Source organism: Astyanax mexicanus, chromosome 3, assembly GCF_023375975.1.
Source record: "Astyanax mexicanus isolate ESR-SI-001 chromosome 3, AstMex3_surface, whole genome shotgun sequence".
Lineage (NCBI taxonomy): Eukaryota > Metazoa > Chordata > Actinopteri > Characiformes > Acestrorhamphidae > Astyanax > Astyanax mexicanus.
The window spans coordinates 12,215,270-12,239,685 of NC_064410.1; the positions used below are offsets into that span (position 1 = coordinate 12,215,270).

Below are 24,416 nucleotides of genomic sequence, written 5' to 3' on the forward strand. Positions count from 1 at the left end.
AAAAAAACCCTGAACCGAAGGGAGATTTTGACAGGCGAATGAAGCCCTACGCAAGAGCCTCCTCTACATACTGAGCCATAGCCTTCTCTTTGTCAAGAGTAAGGGCATAAACCCTAGCTTTAGGTAGAGTGGCACCTTCAATAAGGTCAATAGCGCAATCATAAGAGCAATGAGGAGGCAGTTTAGTGGCATTTGACTTGCTAAACACTTCTAAATAGTCAGACTATTCTGGGGGAATACAGGGAGAATCTTCGGGACTCTCAATGAAGGTGGACTGTAAAGCTACATTAGTGAGGGCTAAGCAGTGATCAAAACAAAAATCAGACCAAAACGTAATATCTCCCTCAGGCCAGGAAATCACAGGGTTGTGGGTCTTGAGCCATGGCATGCCCAAAATCACAGGGTGTTCAGTGCTAGGAAGCACAAAAAGTGACAGTTCCTCACAGTGGAGCGCGCTGGCTTGGAGAGAGAGAGGACCGGTCTGGAGAGTCACTGGTCTAGAGCAGACCGACTTCCCATCCACAGCGTGAATCGATAGAGGGCGGCGAAGTTCTCTTGTGGGGATGCCGTGTTCTTTCACCAACTCCAGACTAATGAAGTTTCCCTCCGATACGGAATCTACAAGCGCTGAGACAGAGAAAGAACCAGTGGGTGAACTAATAATCACGGGCAACGAAAACCTCTTAGAATCACGACAAGGAGTCAAATTATGTACCACGTTAGCACGGAGGGCATTCCGCGCGCTTTCCCGGAGCTGAAGATTTCACGGATCGGGTCAGGAAACCACACTCAGCCTTGTGATGTCCGGCTTCCCCACAGTATAGACACAGCTGGAAACGGATGCGGCGTTGATGTTTCACTGCAGACAACCTGGACCTCTGGAGATGGCGAAGTTTTCCCGGAGCAGGGAGTAGAGACGGGAAGCTGTACCACAGGAGAGGTGTGTGAGCCTTGGTGGGTCTTGGAACGGTGAGAGAGCAGCTGATCCAGATGGATAGAGAGAGAAATGAGCTGATCCAAGGTAAGAGAGTCATCTTTACATGCTAACTCTCTTAAAATGTCGGGATTCAGTCCATTCTTAAAAACTGAGAGGAGAGCAGCGTCGTTCAATCCGCTGCCAGCTGCCAGTGTCCGAAACTCCAGAGCGTAGGACGCCACAGACTTCTGACCTTGCTTGAGAGCCAATAATAACTCTCCATTGGACTGTCCATAGCGTGAGTGATCAAAAACAGAGCGAAAAACAGCCAAAAAATCGGAGTAGCTAGCCTCAGAAATGCTATCCCACATAGCAGTAGCCCACTCGAGCGCTTTACCAGAGAGACGGGAGATAACAAAGCCAATCTTAGCTTTATCAGTGACAGAAGGAGAATTACTGAAAAATACAGAGCACTGCAAAACAAATCCGCTGCACTTCTTTGGATCACCATCAAAAAGCTACGGTTTACTCACCAAAAAAACGGGAGAAGAAGTGCTAGAGCTGGGTAAGCTAGTATTAGCTGCAGGGTTAGTGTTGGCTAATGCTAATCCCTGAAAGTGCTCAAGGATCCTAGTCAGTTGTTGCTGTTGGTTAGCCTGCTGGCTAGTTAGCTCAGTAACGGCGTGGGTCACACCAACTAGGGTTTGTTGGTGCTGACCAAGAAGCTGTCCCTGGTTGATCAATCCTGTCTTTAACTGGTCAGAGATCGCTGTCTGTTCACGAGAGGCCGCGTATTCTGTCATGGTGGGCTACAGAATACAGACACTCGCGGAACTAGTTAAGATGTTTATTAAAAACCCACAGGGTGTACAGATAGTAAACAGAAAAGAGTATATAACGCCAGCAAACAGATACCTGGAGGCAAAGACCATTACAGGACAGTGAGGCAGTCCAATGGTCATACACGAAGCAGGCAGTATCAGAGAAAATCCAAAAACAGAAACGGTATACAGTCCAGGAGTGGTCATACACAAGGCAGGCAGTATCAGAGAAAATCCTAAAACAGAAACGGTATACAGTCCAGGAGTGGTCATACACGAGGCAGGCAGTATCAGAGGTGATCCAAAACAGAAACGATACACAGTCCAGGTAATACACGAAAAATCCACGGAGTAGGCAAAGGCAAAAATCGAGGTCGGAAAACGAAAGGCAAGGTCATACACGAGAAAACAATCACAGAAATAAACGCTTTGTAATGTTAGTGCAGAAAGCATTTAAGGTGGAACGATAATCCGAATAAGATGCTGGGGAAAAATCTAAGTTTGGCTTCTGATCCATTTTTTTTATTGCCCTTTTTTTTAGATTGTCAAATAAAAAAAAGAAAATACAAGCCATTTAGTTTTTTTTTTTTTTATATATAATTTTATTTCAAATTTTTCCCATTTTCTCCCCAATTTACACGGCCAATTACCCAACCCACTCATTAGGACTCCCCCTATCACTAGTAATGCCCCAACACACCAGGAGGGTGAAGACACATGCTTCCTCCGATACATGTGAAGACAGCCACTGCTTCTTTTCGAGCTGCTGCTGATGCTGCATTGCCGAGCAGCCAGCGCGCTCGGAGGAAAGCGCAGCGACTCGGCTCAGGTACATCAGCTGCCATTTAGTTTTTTGTATTATTTTCTAAAACAAGTTTTTTTTTTATTTTCCTATTTTGATTCTCAATTGAATATCAAATGAACGAATGATAGACAGATTATTCTACACCTTTAGCTGTTTTTTTTATTTTTTTTATGCTCTTAACACATTTTAACAGGAATCTACTGATTTAATTCTGATTCAGTTTAGAGGCTTCTTGTTTTTTATTTCATTATCAAGATTTTCTCATAGTGATTATTACAAACCAGGAAGGTGCCTAATGAGGGTTCATTACTCCTGGTAACTATAAAGACATGTAAGACGTTACTGAAGTGAAAGTATGTGTGGAAGATGGGTTGAAGGGTGTGGCGGGTTGATTTATTGACATTTCAACATCATAATTATATCTTTTGGAAATGCCTAGTTACAACTATAACTAAAAGTAAAAGCAGCTCAAGTCAAGTCAAGAGGTTTTATTGTCATTACATCTGAATACAGATACAAAGTGTAACAAAATTACCATGAAAGAAGCATGGTGCAACATGGAACAACAAACAATAGACTAAATAATAATAGTCTACTAAAGTGTGGAAACAATAGTGTAACGATAGTGCAACCTAAAACTATAACATTACAATAAATACAAAAGACAAGACAATTTAACAGACAGGACAGTGCAGTACCGATACGGTACAATAAAATATTTTAGTGCCGATAAGGTGCAGATATATGTAACATACTGTAACATATAGAACATATATGATGGATGATAGAGCTCTGTCTGAAAAGAATAATAATTTATGAATTGATTTAAATTAGTGTCACGTCTGGTGCTGTAGGCGCTTCCTTTCCTTTCACACTTAACTCCAACGGAGGTTCTCAGCCAGATAACTACGATACCCAGAATGCACCACACGCTGACATCATGCACACACCCACGCACGTGACACCTCACCTGCTTCCGCCAGGAAGCCCGAAGTATTGATTACCCCAGGGTATTTAAGGACGCTTCACAAGTTCTCTGATGCCGCGTATTGCCTGGTTTCGCCCACATTACAAAGCATTTATTTCTGTGATTGTTTTCTCGTGTATGACCTTGCCTTTTGTTTTCCGACCTCGATTTTTGCCTTTGCCTACTCTGTGGATTTTTCGTGTATTACCTGGACTGTGTATCGTTTCTGTTTTTGGATTTTCTCTGATACTGCCTGCCTCGCATATGACCATTGGACTGCCTCACTATCCTGTAATGGTCTTCGCCTCCAGAGGGGTATTCCGGAAAGCGGGTTAAGTGACAAAACCGGGTAAGTAAACTCTGAGTTAATGGAAACTCCGTTCCAGAAACCGAGCTTAGGGAGAACCTGAGTCAGTTACTATAGCAACTTACGCTCTGAAGCTAACCTGCTCGCTGGCAGGTTAACTTACTCCGAACTCAGGGTTACGCCCACTTGTCTCATGCAAACGGATCCAGTTGATATTGAAACGCAAATTATTCGCACGTTACAGTTTTTCCTCGCTGTCAATTTTATACGTAAACAATATTTTAAAGCCACACATTTAAACTATCAGGCATGGTGGATCAACCCTCACATCTTTGCAGACTTTATGCATTGCGCTCCGTTTCTTTGCCAATGGGTCTTTTTTGTACAATGTAGGAGACGCTGAACACATTGGCAAGGCAACTGTATGTTGGTCAGTCCGCAAAGTAGCTTTAAAACAGTTGTTGTCCAGTTTTGTGGTGTTCCTGGGCATAAGCCTTTAATGAACAAGGAATTCCACAGAATTGCAGGTTTGTCTTTATAATATAAAATTACAAAATTATCAGACAAATGGGAAGTGAAAGATAAACAGCTTTATATATTTAGCTTTATTATTTATATTTTAGGATTTCCAAGAGTCATTGGATGCATGGATGGAACCCACCTGCCAAAAATGAAGGGGATTATGTACACAGAAAATCCTTCCACAGCATTAATATACAAGTATTGATCATAAGTTTACTACTTTTGAAAACAACAAAAAGGACTAATATTTAATACATTACAAAAACTTATTTTCTCCTCCATTAAGATCATATGTGATGCTACCAACATTACTAATGTTAAAGCCAAATGGCCATGCTCTGTACATGATGCAAGGATTTTTCGAGAGTCTGCACTATACAGTAAATTTGATCAGGCCTATGTTTTTGATTTATTTATTTCCTGAAGAAAAAAATGCCAACAAGTGAATTTTCTTGTCCTTATTCTTGGTAAAAACAGATATATACACTCACAGCAACTACTCCCACCATTTATATTCCAGCAACTCAAATTCCAGTCTTGTCGGTTTTATTTGCAGTTTTATGTGTTCCTTTTGATCACACTTCTCAATTTGTTTTTTTAGGTGAACCTAGTAAATCTTTAACAGCCATCTTGAAAGAAAGAGACAAAAATACCATGTTATGTTCAAATAAATAGCTTTGTGTTTAGAATAGTTTTGATATTTGTTGAGACATAAGCATCTTTACTGTTCCAAGCTGAGCTTTGGAGGTGGATGGTTCCTCACCAGATTCCTGATCATCAGTCACATTCTGTTATAGGACAGTCACACACATTACTATGTTTAATCAAATGAAATATTATGATTAACATATTTAACATACTGTACCTCCATAGGCCTCCCAGGATCCTCCCATTCTGAGGCAGAAGAGATTGTTTCATCATCATTCTGCAACAGGAATTTAGATTTTTTGTTGAACACTGATATTTATTCACATCAAGTAAGATTTGGGAACATTAAGATAATTTACAACTGTAGGAGGCTCATTTAGTTGCATCATTTTAGTAGCATTAAACTTGTTAAGAATATCAATGCAGTTCACAGTTTATGAACTATAAACTAATAAATGTAATGAACATGCCTTTAACATGTCCCGGGGGGTTGATGGCTCAGATGAGCTCCCTCCAGTCATTCCATGAGTGATGGACCTCCTACTGTTCTGTGAAAGTACCAGCTCCTCTGCCTTTGTAAATGGTGGCAGTGGTGCCCCCCCTCCGGTTTTTCTTACCTCAGCCTTTTTCCTATTAGCTACAAAACCATAATCAACTGTAGGGCAAACTAAGCTTGATAAAAGTAAAAACATTAGGTAGTTGTGTACAAGTCATACCACTTTGGTCTGTGTTTTTATATTTCATCTTCACTTGCTGCCATGTGCGTTTAATCCCACTTGGATTACACCTAGGTCAATAAAAAAAGAAAAGGGTACAAATCAAGACAAATAAAAATGTTTAAATAATAACAACTTAACAATTAAGTTAAACAACAATTAAAATATTTTTCCATGTCTTTTCACTAAGTGTATTGTTTTTAGTTTTTAATTTTTATTTTAACTCACGCATTGACTCTGTCAGCTATTTTTGCCCAAGCTGGCTCCCTTTGCTTTACCGCTGCTGCTGTATTGCTTTTATGCCTGAATATTATTTTATACTCTGCATACGCAGACATTAATATTTCCTGCTCAATAGGAATCCCTCATTCATTTTCATGGTCAATCCCTGTTTCAGCGCTCTGTTGAGAATGCCTGTTTGTAGTTAGCCGTGAACGCGCTTCAGCTGGGTTTAACCTAATCAGAGTTGAGTAACCTAACTCTGATCAGCTGCTGTGGAACTGAAAACTCGGAGTATGACGCGGTGAGGTAAGTCAACTCGGAGTTCAGGGTTAGGTTTGGAGTTTGTTGAACCCGCTTCTGGAATACCCCCCAGGCAAGGGCGTAGGAGCGGGCTTGATATTGGGAGGACACATTTGCCAATATGAACCCAAGCCCACCCAATAGTTTCCTAGAACAACATTTGTGGAAATTACTTTTAATTAGAAGTAACTTATTATTATAAGGTGATTTTACAACCTAAACATGTTACTCCATGTTACAGTTACTGTTGTTAGAAAAATTTTGCATGACTGAATTCATGTCTGAATAATATACATATGACAAAAATGATCAGTTATCACCTAATATTTAAAATAATATAACAGATTTGGTTATTTTTATTATTATTATTATTATTATTATTATTATGTATTGGCATGTCAATTCTGTCGTATATTTACATTTTCTCCTGCGCTTTTATTTTTTTTTTCTACTGAGAGCTCTTCTTAAGATGGTGTCCTTTTATGTAAAAGAATGTAACATTACGTTTCATAGAGATTTTTATAAACGTCAGGACATGTGGTCTCACTGTGAACTACAAATGAACAGAAGTCAGGTTACAGCAGTGTTTCTCAACCCTGTTCTTACATATTCTACTGCATATTAACACTGTTCTGCATGTTCTACAGCTTCCTCTGCTTCAAAGGCATTTAATAATGTGGTGGTATGATGTGTTTAATACACTGCTGGGTATACATGATTAATTTAGGCTCCATAGGGGGCTAAAGGATTTTAACAGGTAAACTCAGTAAATGACTGTTTATTAGCTGATCAGGTGGAACAGGTGGAAGACACCTGGTCCAGGCAGTGATCAGGATTAAGAAACTGCTTTAAACTACAAACATAAAGTACTGTACTACATTCTGGCTATCCACTACATCTGGCTTCTAGATAACTAGTTAGTTAAATTCATTTTCGTTCATTATAGCTCACAGTAAGTCCTGTAATCCTAAATTAATAAAGTTTGAAAATGAAATAGTGATTAGCTGATCAGGTACAGGGCAAGTTGAACATTACATATATATATATTTTTTTTTCTTTAACCCTGACTCCCTATCTAACTAATTTAAGTTAAGCTAACTCACTAACACAGCTGCAGTTTATTAATCACAGTGGGTTTAAACTGTGTGCTGATTCAGAGATGTGTATTTTTAACCAGCTATCAGAAACATATAATCACAGTTTACGTGGTTAGCCTATCGTTACCTTTCTCTTAGAAAAATCTCCGTATATGCAGATCTGTTTTAAAATCAGCTGAAGCTGCTGCAGCCCGGTCCCGCTGCTAAATCTCACAGCGAGGGGGCGGGGCTTCCCCAACAGCAAACTGAGGCTGCGTCCAGAAACTTTTGCTACTCCTCCTCTCCTACTCCTCCTTTCCTACTCCTCCTCTCCTACCCCGGAAGAAGGTGGAGGAATCGAGGAGAGGAGAGGAGGAGGAGGAATGGAGGGAAGGAGCTGTAATTGGGGAAATGGGACAGCTGATCCCTTTTAGATAGGATGTTGACTACCGATGAACTGAGCCAATCACAACGCTCACTTTTAGCACATGCCGGATACTGCCCAGCCAATCACAGCTTCTGAATAAAGCTCCACATACAAAAATAAAAACGAGAGATCAATAAACACAATTCCAAATTCTAGAGATCAAGCTTCAAAGTGCAGCCTGATTAGCCATTGATGAAGGTTGCATATGTAAATATTAAATTATTTTAATAGTAAAATATGATTTCATTGAATGTAATAAAACAAATAACAAATCTTAATAAATAATAAATATAATAATACATATTATATTTTGCATACATGTTGAAGTGAAAAAATATTAGATGAAACAGCATCAATGGAACATTACTGTCACACAGCTAAATATTCAGATATTCCAATAAAATCCTGCTTACTCCCAGGCATTTTGGCCGCATCTCTGGCCAGTGAGATATATATATATATATATATATATATATATATATATATATATATATATATATATATATATATCATGTTACAAATATGGGAACATTAATAAAGTTTTACTGAGCATACAGCTTATCTAAACAAAAACATATATTAGTGCTTTACTGGCTGTATAATTAGATAAGGAACCTAGTTTATGACGTATATTTGGGCGTTGCCTGCTCCTCGCACTGCTTTTCGCGTGCTCTGTGGGAGTGGATGCAGTGATGTCATTGGAAAATCCTTAAAAGTCTTCCGGAGTAGGATACACTGATGTATCCTTCAATGGAAGCCTACTACAGGAGAATTTTAAGCGGCTTCTTTCGTCTCCTACGGTATTCGGACAGGCGGCAAGATGGCGTCACAAAATCAGTTTCCGGGTCACGGAGGAGAGGAGGAGGATCGGTAGGAAAAAGGAGACACTTTTGGGGTTTCTGGACGCAGCCAGCCTCTCCTCCACCAGCAAGCTGATTGGCTGTTTCTACTGAGAGGCGGGACTTAATACCTGAATCAGCTCTGTGATTGGTCCGGTCTGTCTCCTCATTAATATTACGGCTGATGTGAGCGAACTGATATCATTTTTGGGGGGGACAAATCCACGTGTTTCTAATATTGGGTGGGACATGTCCCACCCATCCCCCCGGTTCCTACGCCAATGCCCCAGGTATCTGTTTGCTGGCGTTATAAACTCTTTTCTGTTTACTATCTGTACACCCTGTGGGTTTTTAATAAAATCCTTAACTGGTTCCACGAGTGTCTGTATTCTGTTCCCTACCATGACAGCTTGTAGTTTGTTTTTAATAATTTTTTTATTCCTTTTGTAGGTGTTAAATTTTAAAGATCATATGTATAAACCTGGAATTTTTTTTTATTGTTAATTTAACCAAAACAAAATGTGTGTCTATATTAATCTTTGCAACCTAAATTAGACGTAAATGCATCTCAAGCCAGCGTCTTTTCACCTTTGTCTTTCCAGCTAAATTAGACATTGTAAATATGTCTTTGCATAGCGTTGGGGCGGGGGGTTGGAGTAGCTGGAGTTGTTATTATTACAATAAAAGCTTACGTGTATATATTTTACAGTTATTATAGGGTATTTTAAGCTGACTTTAAGGAGGACCCTTGTAATTCTGCAGGTCCTGCCGCTGGGGGGCGCCGAAGTGTTTTTTTTTTTTTTAATTCTTAAAAACAAAACATCTATTTTCAGTCAAATGAGCTTTAATCTAGACAGATTTCTCCCCTGAAAAACATCTATTTGGGTGAGTAAAGCGCTTCTGTTTATTTACAGTAAGCTTAGATTTCCACAATTTTTACTAAAATGGCCAAAAATAGAGGCCACCAAGCTAAACTAGCAACAATGCAGCGCTTACAGCGCAGCTACAAGCAGAACAGCAATGGAACTATTTTAACTCACAGATGCTTATAACCAAAGAGATCGTATTTTCTCGTCCCAATTTTTTTTTAATAAAGTGTGATAATGGAACTGTGGTATAATCGCAATAATACACTTGAGGTTTGTGCTATAACGTGTAATACTGGCCATGCTGTGCACTTTATAGCACGGTACTCGAGTGTATTTTTGTTTAATTATATCTGCAAATGCTCTCTATATGCTCTTTCACTGGCCCTGTTCTCCTCAGATAACTAAACATGATAATATTCTGAAATAAGTACATCTAGTATAATAGCCCCTGCAGCCAATAGCATATTTTCAACTTTGTCTAATGTTCTTTGTGGGAGCCATTTTCACAGTCTCTGTCACTGTGGTTAACAACGTTACCATTGAGTTAGCCTTTGAATATAAATTGTTTTTGGGTTAACACAAGATTTAGCTTCGTCCTCTTCTTCCACGTGGTCTGTGCTGAGTTCACGACTTGCAGCAGCATGACTCGGTTTACTACGCGTTTTTTACAGTTCAGTGTTTCTAATTGGGCGTGCAGTGCAGATATCCACATAGTAAACAGAGTCGCATGGCTGCAAGTACTGAACGCAGCAGAGGCAGCATGTGTATGGAAGAGACACAGCGTTTGTTAATACAGGTGGTAATTATAGATATATCTGGGTAATATATCTCATGAAACTGCGTCTTATCAGCAGTTTAGCTCAAACAAAAGAAGTATATTTGATAGCTGGGTCAGATTGAGACCGAGTCACGTTTTCACCACAAGCGAACTGCTCCAGAGTTTGGGACCAGACTGAGACCACCTCCACTAGCTGGTCTCGGTCCGGCTCTTTTGCTCCAAACCTGAGAGCGACTTACTGTTTTCACACCTGCTGAAATGAACCAAACTAGGTACAAATGAACCCGAGTCTGTTTTAACTAGAACAAATAGTGCTGGTGTGAAAACACCCTAAACCAGGGAAAAAGAGCTGACAAAAGGAAAATTTATTTAACCTGTACTTTTCCCGTAATGATGTTCATTTTTAATATGATTTAACAAAAAACTACTCAAGTGAAGTGTGCTGGGTCTGGTTAATCACAAATCTCCACACTCCAAACAAAATATTAGTAGCAAAAACCACTGACTATGGGGATAGGGACACATAACAGCATTCTTATGATGCTGAATTATTTCTAAATGTTCCTCTTCTGTATCTAGGGCCTGCGCTGAGGATGGTTCTGCTGGGGAAGAACAGCTCAGAGATCAGCAGAGTGGAGAACTTCATCCTGTGCAGAGATGCATTTAATACTGAAGCTCCTCCTCCTTCAGTAAAGCAGCACAGTAAGAGATCTGGAGGATCGGTGGAGGGACGAAACATCACCCTCATCAACACACCTCACCTGTTTGATCCTCAGCTCTCTGCAGAGGAGCTGAATAAGAGAGTGAGAGAGTGCATGACTCTGTGTTCTCCTGGACCTCATGTTCTAATGCTGGTTCTACATCCAGATGATTTCACAGAGACAGACAGACACAGACTGAATTATATCTTACTTTATCTGTCTGAGGAGCCTCGTGAACACATCCTGGTGGTGACAACACAAACACTGCAATCAGGCTCCAGAGAACAAGAGCAAGCTGAAGAAATCATCTCTCATAACATCATCACTGAATGGAGTAAAAAGTACTTCAAGTTTAACAGAAACAGCAAAGCTTGTGCTCTAATAGAAATGTTGGAGACAATGGTCATAGAGAATGAATGGAGTTACCTTCAGTGGGAGGAATACGAGGCTCCAACTGCAAGCCAACAATATGAACAAACAACAGCACAGAAAGAGTCTGAAAAAACAGAGAAGTGTCAGAAAACCCCTTCAGTAAACAATGAAGAGAAATCCATGAAATCATGTAAGTACAGTTTTTGAAAAACTTAAATAGACTGACATCATAAATAACTCATTTAGTATACTGAAAAAAATATGGAACCACATTTTTTCCAATGTTTTTCTTGCTTTTTTTACTCTTTTGTTTGATTGTTGCCCAATTAACTTAAAAAATTGTCAATCAAACTTGGATTATTGTATTGTTTTTATTGTGTAGGGGGCATCAACAAGAAGCAGCAGCTGTCTTTGTTCTTTTTGCTTACTTTTTTTTGTGTATTTTCCCCCAAACAGATTACTGCACAAACAAATGGCACCTATGGCCTAAATCTGCTTGATTTTTACTCGGTTGTTCAACAGTTTTTCTTCTTTTTAATTTCTTCCTAAAAGAATTTGTAACTGCAGGCTTGTAAATCGTGAAATGTACAAATATTTTCTTTTTAATTTCAATTTCTATGCTTCAGAAACACTGTGACAAACTGATTACTAACAGTAACTGACAATTTATTATTTTTTGTAAATGTACGTGTGAAAGTCATACCCGTTTTGGCCGTTTCTTGTCCCCCACCCCCCCGGTAGGGCTACAATTCAGCCCAATCATAACATCTTAGTTTAATTAGCCTCAACCCCCCCGCTTCTCAGTTTAAATACTCTCAACCCAACTCCCCCAGAGAATGAGACTGGACAGGGGAAAAATACAAACAACTAACTTGGTAGTTTCACAGAAGATAAAACAGGAGGCATAATACTGAACGTGTATTAAGACTAGAGAGTGGACTGTTACATAGACTATACAGTACTGGACAGAGAAACAGACTACCTACTAAATAAAGAGACGTTGAAACGACATCTTTTCAAGGTAATTTTTGCATGTCTAAATTTGGTCTCCTGAAGGTGCAGACTGTGACGCCAGATGACGTCTTATTTCCGACGTCTTCCGCACGTTCAATATTGGTGTCCCCCAGACCTGCAGATAAGGGCTAATTCTAGTCCAAATTAGGTCGTTGCAGACCTCTTTTCTACTTTAAAGGTTAAAGGTTCAGGTTCAAATCTGCTGCAAAGTCAAACAATGCTACAGGAAGGTTTACTGGAACACAAAACAGCTTCACCACCTTCTGGTACTAGTTATGCACGTTCGTTACACACCATGTTTTACAATAAATTGCATTTTAATCCCCTCATTTTTTTCTAAAACACTTCAATCTGCCAACAACCACTAAAAGCAATGGATAAATTATATTAATTACCCCTATCGTACCACTGTGAAATCCACATCTCCATAAAAGTTGTTAGCAAAGGGAAGCATGAAGTGCTGTAAGATTTTGTGGGAAAACACTGCACTGACTTGATATAACACAGTGGATCAACACCAGCAGATGACATGTCTCTCCAAACCATCACTGATCCAGAGTCCTGCAGGGGTCTGTTTTTTGAGACCCGCACCCACCCATATCCGCAGAGTACAGCACCCACCCACACGCGAACCCGTGGTTATTTCAAAGTTAAATCCGTACCTGCCCGGACCCGTTAATATCCTACCCATTACCCACCCGTGCCCGTGAAAAATCACACAAATTGAAAGTATTCCCATAGCGCACTTTATTTTTCAATGCGCCTGTGAAAAAAACAACAACGTGGTGACAACGAGGCTTCCATAGGAAATAAGTGGCAAGCTATTGGTAACATGAGACATGAAACATGAAACGTCAGTATGACAAAGTAAAATCGCCCTGTGCATGGTAGGGGCTATCGTAATATCTATATATCTCAGGTTGCTATGCAGTAACAGTAGCCTCTGTTCATTACCTAGCAAATAAAAGGCTACTAAAAATAACCACTTATTCACGTGTTACCCGTGCTACCCACCCGTATTTAACTTACCCGCCCGCATACCCACCAATAAAATTTCAGCATTTGTAAAACCCACCCGTTTCAGCATCTATTTGCCCGTGTCCGTACGCGACCCGGTGTAGGACTCTTCACTGATCATCAGTAAATTTTACATTTCATTTGTAAATCAAGGAAGCATGTCATCAAGGAAATCAAGGAAACATGTCATCTGCTGGTCTCTTTTACTGATGTTAAAGAGAATGAGTGAGAATGAGCATCTGTCATATTCTTAAACAGCAGAATGCCTACATCTGTTATATTAAAGCTACAGTTACAATCTGTTTATTGAAACATAAATAAAAACTCCTTATAAATGTCAGAAATAAATATAACTTATAATAACTTATAGTTACTGTGCAGATTTTTTAGTTTTTTTATAGTTGATTGCTGAAGGCTCTGGGTGAGGTGTTTTGTTGCTGTGGTAAAGAAGTGATGGTGTGTGGTATTGTGCTTGGGGTGCGCAGTGTGCTCGGTGATCCAGTCATGGTTGCGTTGCTGACTGTCGACCTGTGTTTCCTGCCACAAAGATAGAAACACGCCAGAAATTGACCTGAACACACGTCACTTCCAGACCACCACGCCCATCAGCGTTACTATATTCCTAAACTCCAACGCTATTTTAACAACGCATGCACAAGACATGAAAATAGACTGTTGCCGGGTTGTAAGATGTTGTTAATTAAGCCATGTCTCTGTCAAAACAATGACTCTGCAGCTCTACATCTCCTGCTAGCACAGTATATGCTTGTCTGCATTGTGTTTGGTTATAAGGCTTGGATGCAGTTGCTTGGTCATTCCATGAAGTTCTCTTCACTCTACGATTCTGGAGCTAATCTGAACGAAACAGGAACTTTGGAGGTACTATGCTCCTCAGCATCCGCTGTCTCCCCTCTGTTATTTTAAGTCAACAGAGTAAGTTGCTGTCATTCCCAGTCACTTCCACTTTCTTTTAATATCACTGACAGCTGACTGTGGAATATTAATTAGTGAGGAAATTGGACTTGCTGCATCTTATTAAAGTACCACACTGGAATTTAATGAGCTCCTGAGTGTGACCCATTCGTTCACTAATGTTTGAAGATACATTTAAATGTATTGGTTTTCAACCAGCCAAAATGGGCATGTCACTCCACTGACTATTGATCTCCACTGGCTACAGGTTGCTGCTCGTATTAAATTCAAAGCTCTTACGATTGCCTACAAGCTGATGACAGAACAGCTCCTTCCTACCTGCACTCACTACTGAAGGGTTACGCTACCTCCCGGCCTCTGGGCTCCTCCAGTGAATGTCACCTCGCTTTGCTAAACATTTACACAAAGCAATCCAGACTGTTCTCATACAGAGTTCCCCAATGGTGAAACAAACTACCTTCCACTACCAGATCAGGAGTGTCCCTTACTATCTTTAATAAACTCCTGAAGACAGAGCTCTTCAAAAAGCACATATTCTCCTAACACCTCTAACACACTAACTACTTCTAACCTAATTTCCTTCTTCCCCCTTCTTTACTCCTCTATCTCACTATTTTCCTTTGGACTTCTTTAGGTCCTGTCCACATACATAAATCTCTAGAACTCTATGCTAACTTAATAAAAGTATTAGGTAGGACAGATACATTTCGTACAGAAAATAATCCTGATCTCTGTATATTGTATAAATTGTATAAGTTGTAACTGTATATTTCTCTTTCAGGGTCTGAGAGGCTGAACCTGATTGTGTGTGGGGGTGAAGGGTCAGTGAAATCCTCCATATCAGATCTGATAATGGGTGAGAGAGAGTTCAGTGCAGAATCCAGTTCAGTGTGTGTAAAGAGGGAAGCAGAAGTATGTGGACGTCGGATCTCCCTGGTGGAGCTTCCAGCTCTCTACAGCTCTCAGCTCTCAGAGGAGGAAGTGATGCGGGAGACTCTCCGCTGTGTCTCTCTCTGTGATCCTGGAGTTCATGCTTTTCTCCTTGTCCTCCCTGAGGGACGCCTCACTGATGGAGATAAAGGAGAACTGGAAAAGATCCAGATGATCTTTGGAACAAAATTCAGACAGCACACTATAGTCCTGATCACTCAGTCCTCTCAGAACAAACCACTAGACCAGGACAGCGAGAGTTTGGTCAAAACCTACGGACAAACTTATCATTCAATCAGCTCCAACACAGAAGCAGAAGAGGTGATTCAGAGTGTCAGAAATCTACTGAAAGAAAACAGAGGAAGTCTGTTTACAGCAGTCATGTATGCAGCTGCACAGATAGAAGCACATCTCAAATACAAGAGAGAAAATGAAGATTTGAAACAAGAAATCAGCGAACTCAAACTGAGCAGCAGCAATCAAATACAGGGTAAATTGTATTTGGTAACTGTTATTATTCTTTTATATGATTTGCACATGTTATTATTATTATTAGCACTGAAGGTGCGTAGAACCCAATTGTTTTTGCAAAAAATAAATATTCTCCTTTTTCTTATTATTTTTATTTTTTTCCTCTGAAAAGGCAGTTGTGTAGCCTGGACAAATTGCACCAAAAGGGGGTGCTCTGTGGGTCAATACCAACAAATTTGCTTAATAACCAATCCTTACACGTTTTATATCAAAATACTCAGCAGAGCATGTCCTTCGACATTCAGTTAAAATCATAAACAATGTGGCCACAATATACATATTAGTTCTTCTGGATCAGACCCCACCAACGGCCATATCTTTTGATCACTTAGGTTTATATTTAACTTAACAGGCATATTCATCCTGTGATTTTGAGGTGGAACTATACAAGCTCTAACGGAGATTTAGAGGGCAACTTCAAAAACAAAATGACTGGATACCATCAGCCAATCAGCTTTCATCAGGCTTTTCATTGGTCAATCAGCATAAAAAATTGGTGTTTTGTTCAGGTGGGGCCTCTGTAGAGACATGCAAAGTTGTAACATTCTGGCCGCAATCTAGTCTTTCTCATTCATATTGTAATGTTTTGACATCTACTTGGTTTTTGTATATTAATTACAGTGGTCCTAGTGCTTACAAACATGTAAATAAGTTAATAAAAAGTGCAGTTTGAGTTTTACTTTTTTATTTTCTATAAATCTGGGCTGAAATGGGTCAGGTCTATTCTTATATCCATGTGAAGAAGCTCATTGGTAAGTTCAGGTTAGAGTGGGTGTGTCTACTATAAAGGCCAGTGTTTAGTTCAGTAGTGATGCTTCATCTGACACCCTGAATCTGAACCATCTCCAAATAACGGAACCATTTGTTTTCATTTGCCATCATTACTTTCTCAATACTAGACCTGGCCAAGCAGGAGGTGTTAACGCAATGTGTCCAGGCCCGATTGTGGGGGTTCAGACAGTTCAATTCAACAAAAGATACATTCAATACATACAAGCTCTTTACTGTTTATCAAAGGATTCTATTGTACAAGGTGAGCAGTGGAGGTGTGCAAAGACAATGATATAATAGCTTACAACTATATATATCCGTTTACCAATCCAAATAATTTAACTCAGGTTCCAATCATTTTCATGACCACAGTTGTATAAAACTAAACACGTAGGCATGCAGACTGCTTCTGCTAATATTATTGAAATTCCAGTGTTTGTTTTGATGTCAGCTTTTTTGTGTGTCTACAGCTAGACAACAGAAACCAGATGAACTCAGGATTGTGCTGCTTGGGAAGACGGGTGTTGGCAAGAGTGCTACAGCAAATACCATCTCAGGAACAAAACTTTTTAAAGAAGATCTTTCTTCTAATTCAGTTACTATCGTGTGTCAGAAAGAATCAACTAACGTTGAAATTGCTAAGTGTATTACACTGGCTGCACCAGGTCCACACGTCTTTCTGCTGGTGCTGACAGTGGGACGCTTCACACCAGAGGAGAAAGAAGCAGTGAAGACGATCCAAGATCTGTTTGGTGAAGAAGCCAGAGGATACACCATGGTGCTCTTCACCAGAGGAGATGAACTGCAGAACAAGAACATCGAAGAGTTCATTCAAACTTCTAACCCATACCTAAAATTTCTCATCGGAAATTGTGGAGACAGATTCCATGTATTCAACAACAAGGAAACCAGAGACCAAACGCAGGTCACTGCTCTACTGGAGAAGATCGACTCCATGGTGACAGAGAATGGAGGGAGCTGCTACACTAATGAGATGTTCCAGAAGGTGGAGAAAGCTCTACGAGAAGAACAGGAGAGAATCCTGAAGGACAGAGTGGAGAAGATGGAGAGAGAGAAAAAAGAGCTAAGAGCCAAACATGAAGCTGAAATTGAGAAACTAAAAAAGATCATGGTGGAAGAAAGACAGAAACAAGATGAAGAGAGGAAAATAAGAGAAAGGGAGTTTAGAGAAAAAGAAGAGCAGATCAAAAGAGAATCTGCAGAGAGAGAACAAAATGAAAGAGAAAATTACAACAAAAGACGAGAAGAGGATGAAAAAAGAATGAAGGAGCACATAGAACACATTAACAGAGAAAGAGAGGAAAACAGAAAACAGTTGGAGAAACAAAGAGAGGAAGATCAGAGACAGCGAGATCAGGAGGAAGAGGACAGAAGAAAGAAAGAAAAAGAAGAATGGAGGAAGAAACAGCAAGAAGAGAAAGAGGAATTTGAGAAAGAGAAAGAGGAGATGATACAGAAAGAAAGAGCTAATCAGCAGAAGCTACAGAACAAGTATGAACAGAAGGCAGCAGAGGAGGAAAAGAGAAGAATAGCTCTAGAAGAGAAAATAAAACACTCAGAAGAAAAGAAGAAGAAGGAGCTACAGGAGCTGCAGACAGCCCAGCGAAGAGAGTGGGAGAGGATGAAGCAGGAGGAGGAGGAGAGGAGAGAAAAACAGGAGAAACAGTGGAGAAAAGAACTAGAGTCTAAAGAAAAAGCGTGGGAGCTTCAGCAAAACCACAAACAACAGCTGTATGAACAGGAGAGACGAGTAGAGAGTGTAAGAAGAGCTGTAGAAGAGAAACAGAGGAAACAGAGAGAGGAAGAGGAGAAGAGAAGGATAGAAAATAAAGCAAATGAAAAGATTCGACGTATGCAAGAAGAAATGGCTTTTCAGAGAGAAAATGAAAGGAAAGAAAGAGAGGAAGAATTTAAAATAGAACTGGAAAATAAACTGAAAATACAGAGAGAAATTTTTCATAAATTACAAAAAGAAAGTGAAATAGATCATAGAGAACAAGAAAAGATTAAGCTGGCTTACATTGCAGCAAAGCATGAGGAAGAGAAGGAGAAATTGATCAGAGAGATTGAAAAGGCAAGAAGTGAAGCAAGAAGAGAAGCTGAAGAAAAATTCTGTGCCAGACTGGATCAAAAAGTTAAAGAAGCAAAAGCAGAAGGACACAGAGAGGGTTACAGAGAAGGAGAACAAGAGGGACTTAGGAAAGGGTTCATGAAATGAGAGAAAGAGGGACATGGTAAAGGGTTTAGGGAAGGAAAGAAGGAGGGACGTGATAAAGGGTTAAGGGAAGGAGAGAAGGAGGGACATGATAAAGGGTTCAGAAAAGGAGTGGAGGAGGGAGAAAAGAAGGGAGCTAAAGCAATAGAAGCACAGAGGACCATATCTGGTAGAGGCATTGATGCAGCTGTTGTCTGGTTATTGAATCGTTTTTTTCCCTGAAGGACACAGAGTTAAGATGAAGGACCTGATTCCCAATTATTAAGAGAGTCTAGCAAAGAGAAGATGTGAATAACTGATGGTGGTGGAAAGAGCAGTAAATGTTTGATGTAAAAATGTAATGTACATTCATGAAGAGACATCAACAATCTCAAGGTCCAGGGTTAAGCAGCCCCACTCAAGTTCCAAAGAAATTCTAGCTGCCCCTGGCCCCCGTCGTTCACCTCTGTATCATAACCTGGTGTGTGTGTATCAGTGTGGTCTTCCTCTGTGATCAAGAACATAATTAATGTGAGAGAATTTTTTTAAGGTCATGTGATTTTTCACGCTGAATATGATTGTTTTGGATGTAAGATTTATAAAGTAGTGGGACCTTTCCACTGAGTCCAACAAGTTTTTTTTACATTGTGTTCTGTAAACTGGGCTAGAACCCCCACAGCTTTAATAAATCTCTAATAAATGTTTGTCTCTTCATTGTTTGCTTTCTACTCCTTTTTTCTGCTCTCTGTCATTACCTTCCTTCACATGGTTGCTCATTAGTGAGTAGGGTTGCCACCTTTCAGAAATAAAAATAAGGGCTGTCTTATTTATTTATTTATTTATATCTTTTTTTAATCTGGTAGAATCTCTTGTTTTTAGTGTTTGTGCACAGTCAGCACTGTTGTAGGTGCGGTTGTGTCTGACTGTGTGGTAGGCTACACTTGTGTCACCTCAGCTGGTGTAAACTAGATGGGAGGAGCCGGGTGATAAATTGTTTGTCTGCTGCCTGTCTTATGACGTCAGAGGAAGTCAGGTCATCCAAACACTTAAACCACATTAACAACAGAATTTATGTAATGATCAGTGAAAACTGTGTTTCCCAGAAATATAAACATATTGACACAAAAAAGACAGGAAGCTCAAAACACTTAATCTAGTGTCATAATTGAGCAGAATTTAGACATGCGAGAGATCAAAACACAATAATCATAAACGTGTTGTAAAGTGGGGGTTAGCCAAACAATACTCAGCAAGGAGTGAGTGGATTGGAGGTGTATGTATACTGTATGAGACAGGTGTATTCAAAAACTGGGTGATTGGTTTCTGGGTTGTGTCGTGAGCAGAGTAATTTGGTTGTGCGTTCTGGGTACTGTAGTCTGGACATACATATATATATATATATATATATATATATATATATATATATATATATATATATATATATACACACACACACACACACACACATCAATAAGCAGCTGACCTTCTGTGGACTACATTTCCTTTTGTTAAGTACTGCCCACTACACAATGGGAACACACAGAATATCTACCTGATGTTCTGGAGATGTTTTGACCTGGTCATCTTGATCACCACTGTTTGGTCAGTGTGTCTCAGATTCTTACACTCCATTTTTTCCTGCTACAACACATCAACATCAGAATCTGTTCACTTACCGCATAATATACTGACCATTGAAAGGAACCACTTATATAACACCTGTGTTTAGTGGCATAAATAACTGTTATTTTACTGCTGAATATAAAACTGCTCATATACTGACACCGATCAGATCAGGCTGATAATATCAGTTTAAACAGCTAAAACAACAGTTCTGATCACTTTTGCTGAAGGGAAATGGAGGCAAAGTGAGAGTGACTTTTGAAAAATGAAAAGTGAACAACTAGGTCTAATTCTTTACCTGTATGTATGCACTGCACCCTCTGGCTCAACTGGGTAATGCTTGAAAATGCTGCACATTAAAGAGCTAAAAAGTATAAAGTATGTAAAGAACAAAGTGTATATTTAGTTTAAGATGGTAGACAGACTATAGGGAAAGTCATGTGATTATAGTGTGAGTGGTTGAATGTGGAACTGTGATGTTTACAGTGGTGTTCATGTATAAAGAATGTGCTTAACAACAATCAAACCCATCTATAGTCAGAAATATCTTTTGTATTAAAATATATTTGGCTGATGCGGTACCAGCACAACACATTAACACACCACCAGCATGCCAGTGTCACTGCAGTGCTGAGAATAACCCACCACCCAAATCAATATAGCTGCTCTATGGTGGTCTATCCTGTGGGGTCCTAATCGCTGAAGAACAGAGTGAAAGGAGAAAAATTAACTAAGAGAAACAGATAGACTATAGTCTTTAATAAAAGTATTTTAGAATTCTAATTATTGAATTACAAGGAGCAGAAAAAATACATAATGGGTGTAGAAAGGAAGAGGTGGTCATAATGTTATGCTTAATTGCTGTTTTATACATCCTTGTTGTTGATGGCCCAGTGCTTTCACCACTCAGCCACCACTTCAGCATAAGCTTAAGTGTGAGAAGATCCTGCGATGAGGTAACTGGAACTTCCATCATCAGCCTTTATCAAAAGTGTTGCCTTTGAGGACTGTGGCGGCTCCTCACAAATCTATTAAGGTGGCAAATATTAGGATGATATAATTTTATTGTGACCTGTTCCATATCAATCGCCATATAATTGCAATGTGCAAATTAATCAAATATGTTAATTTGACATTTTTACCTTGCATTAAACAAGTTCTTTTCTGGTCACCTCATGTTAGAGCTTAGATCGGGCCCAAAAAATCCGACCCGACCCAGCCCGAGCCCGTGCACGTTCTGCCTGAGCCCGACCCGATCCGCCCAATAAACTGTCTGTTTTTGGGTTGTTTGAATGAGCGAAATATAATCTGAATTATGTTAATTAACACTGTAACATAGAATAAAACTATTATTTAATTTAAAAATATATATTATTAAATTAAAAGAGAGAGAGAGAGAGAGAGATTTGCCTGTTCTGGTATGAGCTACTCACAGGTAAATGTTCTCACACACTGTATCTCCTGTTTCTCTTTCATCTGCCTCGCGCTCATATTGTAATCCCATACATAATTCTGCAGTTTCTCAGTGTTTTCTGTCGTATTTTGCAGCTAGCGCGAGCGCTTTACACAAGAACTAACGCCACAGACCACGAGGTGCATGCGCTGTTGCTGTCGTGCCGTATAAGACTCCCTGCTGAAGCCGACTCTGCTTCGCAAACAGAATCAGCACAACACCGCCCGCTGTACAACTCCGCTGTACAGCAACGCTTATAAATAAATTAAACACAAAAATGAGGTTATTCTATCAGTAATTTTAGTTTGTTTGTTCACAAATGTTTTTCCACTTTCAGTTTTCGCTATTTCGTTAGAAAACAGATGCCTACATCTCGGGACTAGTTTCTGGAGCCCGACCCGGCCCGAAGAATGTGGTGGGAAATCTCGGCCTGACCCATCAGTCCTCGGGTTCGGGCAGAGAATCTTAGCTCTACCTCATGTAGCATCACCTCCACTAATCAGTACACATCAGTAAAAATATATTTAATATATGTTTAAGCTATATATTGTACAGTGATTGTGGACTGTATAGTTTATTGTAAATGCCTTCTTGATTAAAATGATTTGGATCAACCAAAAACATTTTGGTTCACTGAACTGAACAATCAACTGCTGTGATCAATATCAGGCAATTTACCTTCACAAATAACTTTGAACATGAAGAGACTTTGCAAACTATTAATCCTAAAATTAAATAAAGCCTTTACACTAACCATTAATTTCAGTCTTTTTTTAGACAGTATTTTATTTTAGATGCAGCAGATACAGAATAAAGATTGACATCAAGGCTGGTGTGCAATAAATAAAATACACATATTTAAACAGTTGGGCAAATACAATAAATTAATAAATTTATTTTTTTAAATCACTCATTTGTATTATAATTTGTCTCATCTGTCTTTTAAAGCAGCAAAGTGATTAATCCCCCTCTGGCTGGTTCTCTCTCCATGTAAATGATGCATGGTCAGGGCATTCAGTCATGGGTCAGTCGTTGCAGTCGCTGGTATCCGGTGTGGTTATTCCGCTGTAGGGGTGGGGGTCAGGCTGGAAGCCAAGTTAGCAGTGAAATGCTAGAAGGCTAACTCTCATAGATATTATGAGACGCTTTCTGGTCCTGATTTAAGTGGAAAAAGAAATCCTAACTGGTGTAAAGGGACCACTCCGGTGTGAAACAGTATATCATAGTAGACAAACTAATATACCAAACTAATATACAGTCTATGGGAAAACCAGATGGCTCTGGAATCCCTGCCCAGGTTGCGTGTGCACACTACACTGCAAAAAAACTAAATAAGGTAAAATGTTCTAATTTTTAAGAGCAATAAATCTTATTTTCTTCTATGATATGACTTTTTGTCTTATTAGGTTGTTTTACATTACATTATTTTGCTGAATAAAATCAAACCTGAGAAAGAGCGCCTTTCATCATCTATTGCTTCCTGCAGTAAATAAGACCCCTGTGGGATTCTGTATTTATTTAGGATACAAGGAACAACTTCTCTAAGGTCACACTACACTGCAAAAAAAAAAAAAAATTAAGTAAAATTTGCTCATTTTAAGGGCAATAAATCTTATTTCCTTCTCTGATAAGACTTTGTCTTACTAGGCATTTGCGTTACATTTTGCTTATTTTAGGAATAATTATCTTATTCAGCCTTACTTAGAATTTTCCCCTTATTTTAAGTAATTTGATCTCAAAATAAGCACCAATCAAGTGTCCAAAGTCTTGTGTCCAAATTTAAGGCAACAAATCAGAAAAATTTGATTTTTTTTTCTTACTTCACTCATTTTGAGACTTTGTGAATGCTTTTTTAAGAAATCTTACTGGCAGATTTTTTTTATTTAATATTAGCATATGTGTCTTAATTTACATGTAGTTGAAGAATTTTTTGCAGTGCATTTGTTTTCCCGGAACAATTTCCAGACTGTGGCAAATCACCCAAAAAAGGCAGTGCTTTCTGGAACGCAGCTCACCACTTTACACTACTGGTGTAAAATACTCAGAGGCAGCACTGGCTGACTAGAACAGTCAGAAATGTTTTTTCTTGCTGTGGTGGGGAGTCACCCAATCACCCTAATGAAAAAAAAAACACCACTGGTAATTAATCCTACCCCACTAGTGCACGATTGCTCTACTGGAGGTGAGTTTTTCTTAGAAGAGTGTATGGGGGGTCTCTTCCCAGGTATGTTTCACAAATGTGCTGTATATTAAATCAGAAAATATGCAAGTGGAATCAATGATGGCTGTTCACATGTCATGAAAGGTCAGATATCAGTTTGACCTATAATGTGGAAGAAATCTGCAAAGCCATGCAGTTCTGAAGAGGATCTGTAATGTAGATGGGGAAGCTGTAACTGATTTAGCACTAACACTGTGGGGAAAATGTCATGAAGAAGTGTTAGTGAGATAATGAAAGTCATTTAATTGTCATGGACATACTAATGAAAACATGTTTGGTAAGTGGGTGCACAACAAAATGGATATTTTAAATGCCATTTACAAAGTTCAGCTTTAAACAAAATTATTTAATCATTATCTTTATATGGTAAAAGTAGCAAAAAAAATCTCAACTTTCAAAAACTTTGTAGCAAAACAGTATTG

General features: G+C 39.2%; 2 protein-coding genes across 2 annotated transcripts; both read left to right on the forward strand.

Annotated features, from left to right (window-relative positions):
• Positions 1 to 709: 709 nt before the first annotated feature.
• Positions 710 to 11,589, forward strand: LOC125799305 (GTPase IMAP family member 9-like). The gene is made up of 2 exons (XM_049475743.1): positions 710 to 940; positions 10,744 to 11,589. Exons 1-2 carry the CDS (start codon positions 710 to 712, stop codon positions 11,491 to 11,493), a joined length of 981 nt encoding a protein of 326 aa, XP_049331700.1. The 3' UTR covers positions 11,494 to 11,589.
• A 3,444-nt stretch (positions 11,590 to 15,033) lies between these two features.
• On the forward strand, positions 15,034 to 19,401 carry LOC111189578 (golgin subfamily A member 6-like protein 22). Its single transcript, XM_049475795.1, has 2 exons — positions 15,034 to 15,670; positions 16,953 to 19,401. The coding sequence occupies exons 1-2, from the start codon at positions 15,103 to 15,105 to the stop codon at positions 18,719 to 18,721; spliced, it is 2,337 nt and encodes a 778-aa protein (XP_049331752.1). The 5' UTR covers positions 15,034 to 15,102; the 3' UTR covers positions 18,722 to 19,401.
• Positions 19,402 to 24,416: the final 5,015 nt, after the last annotated feature.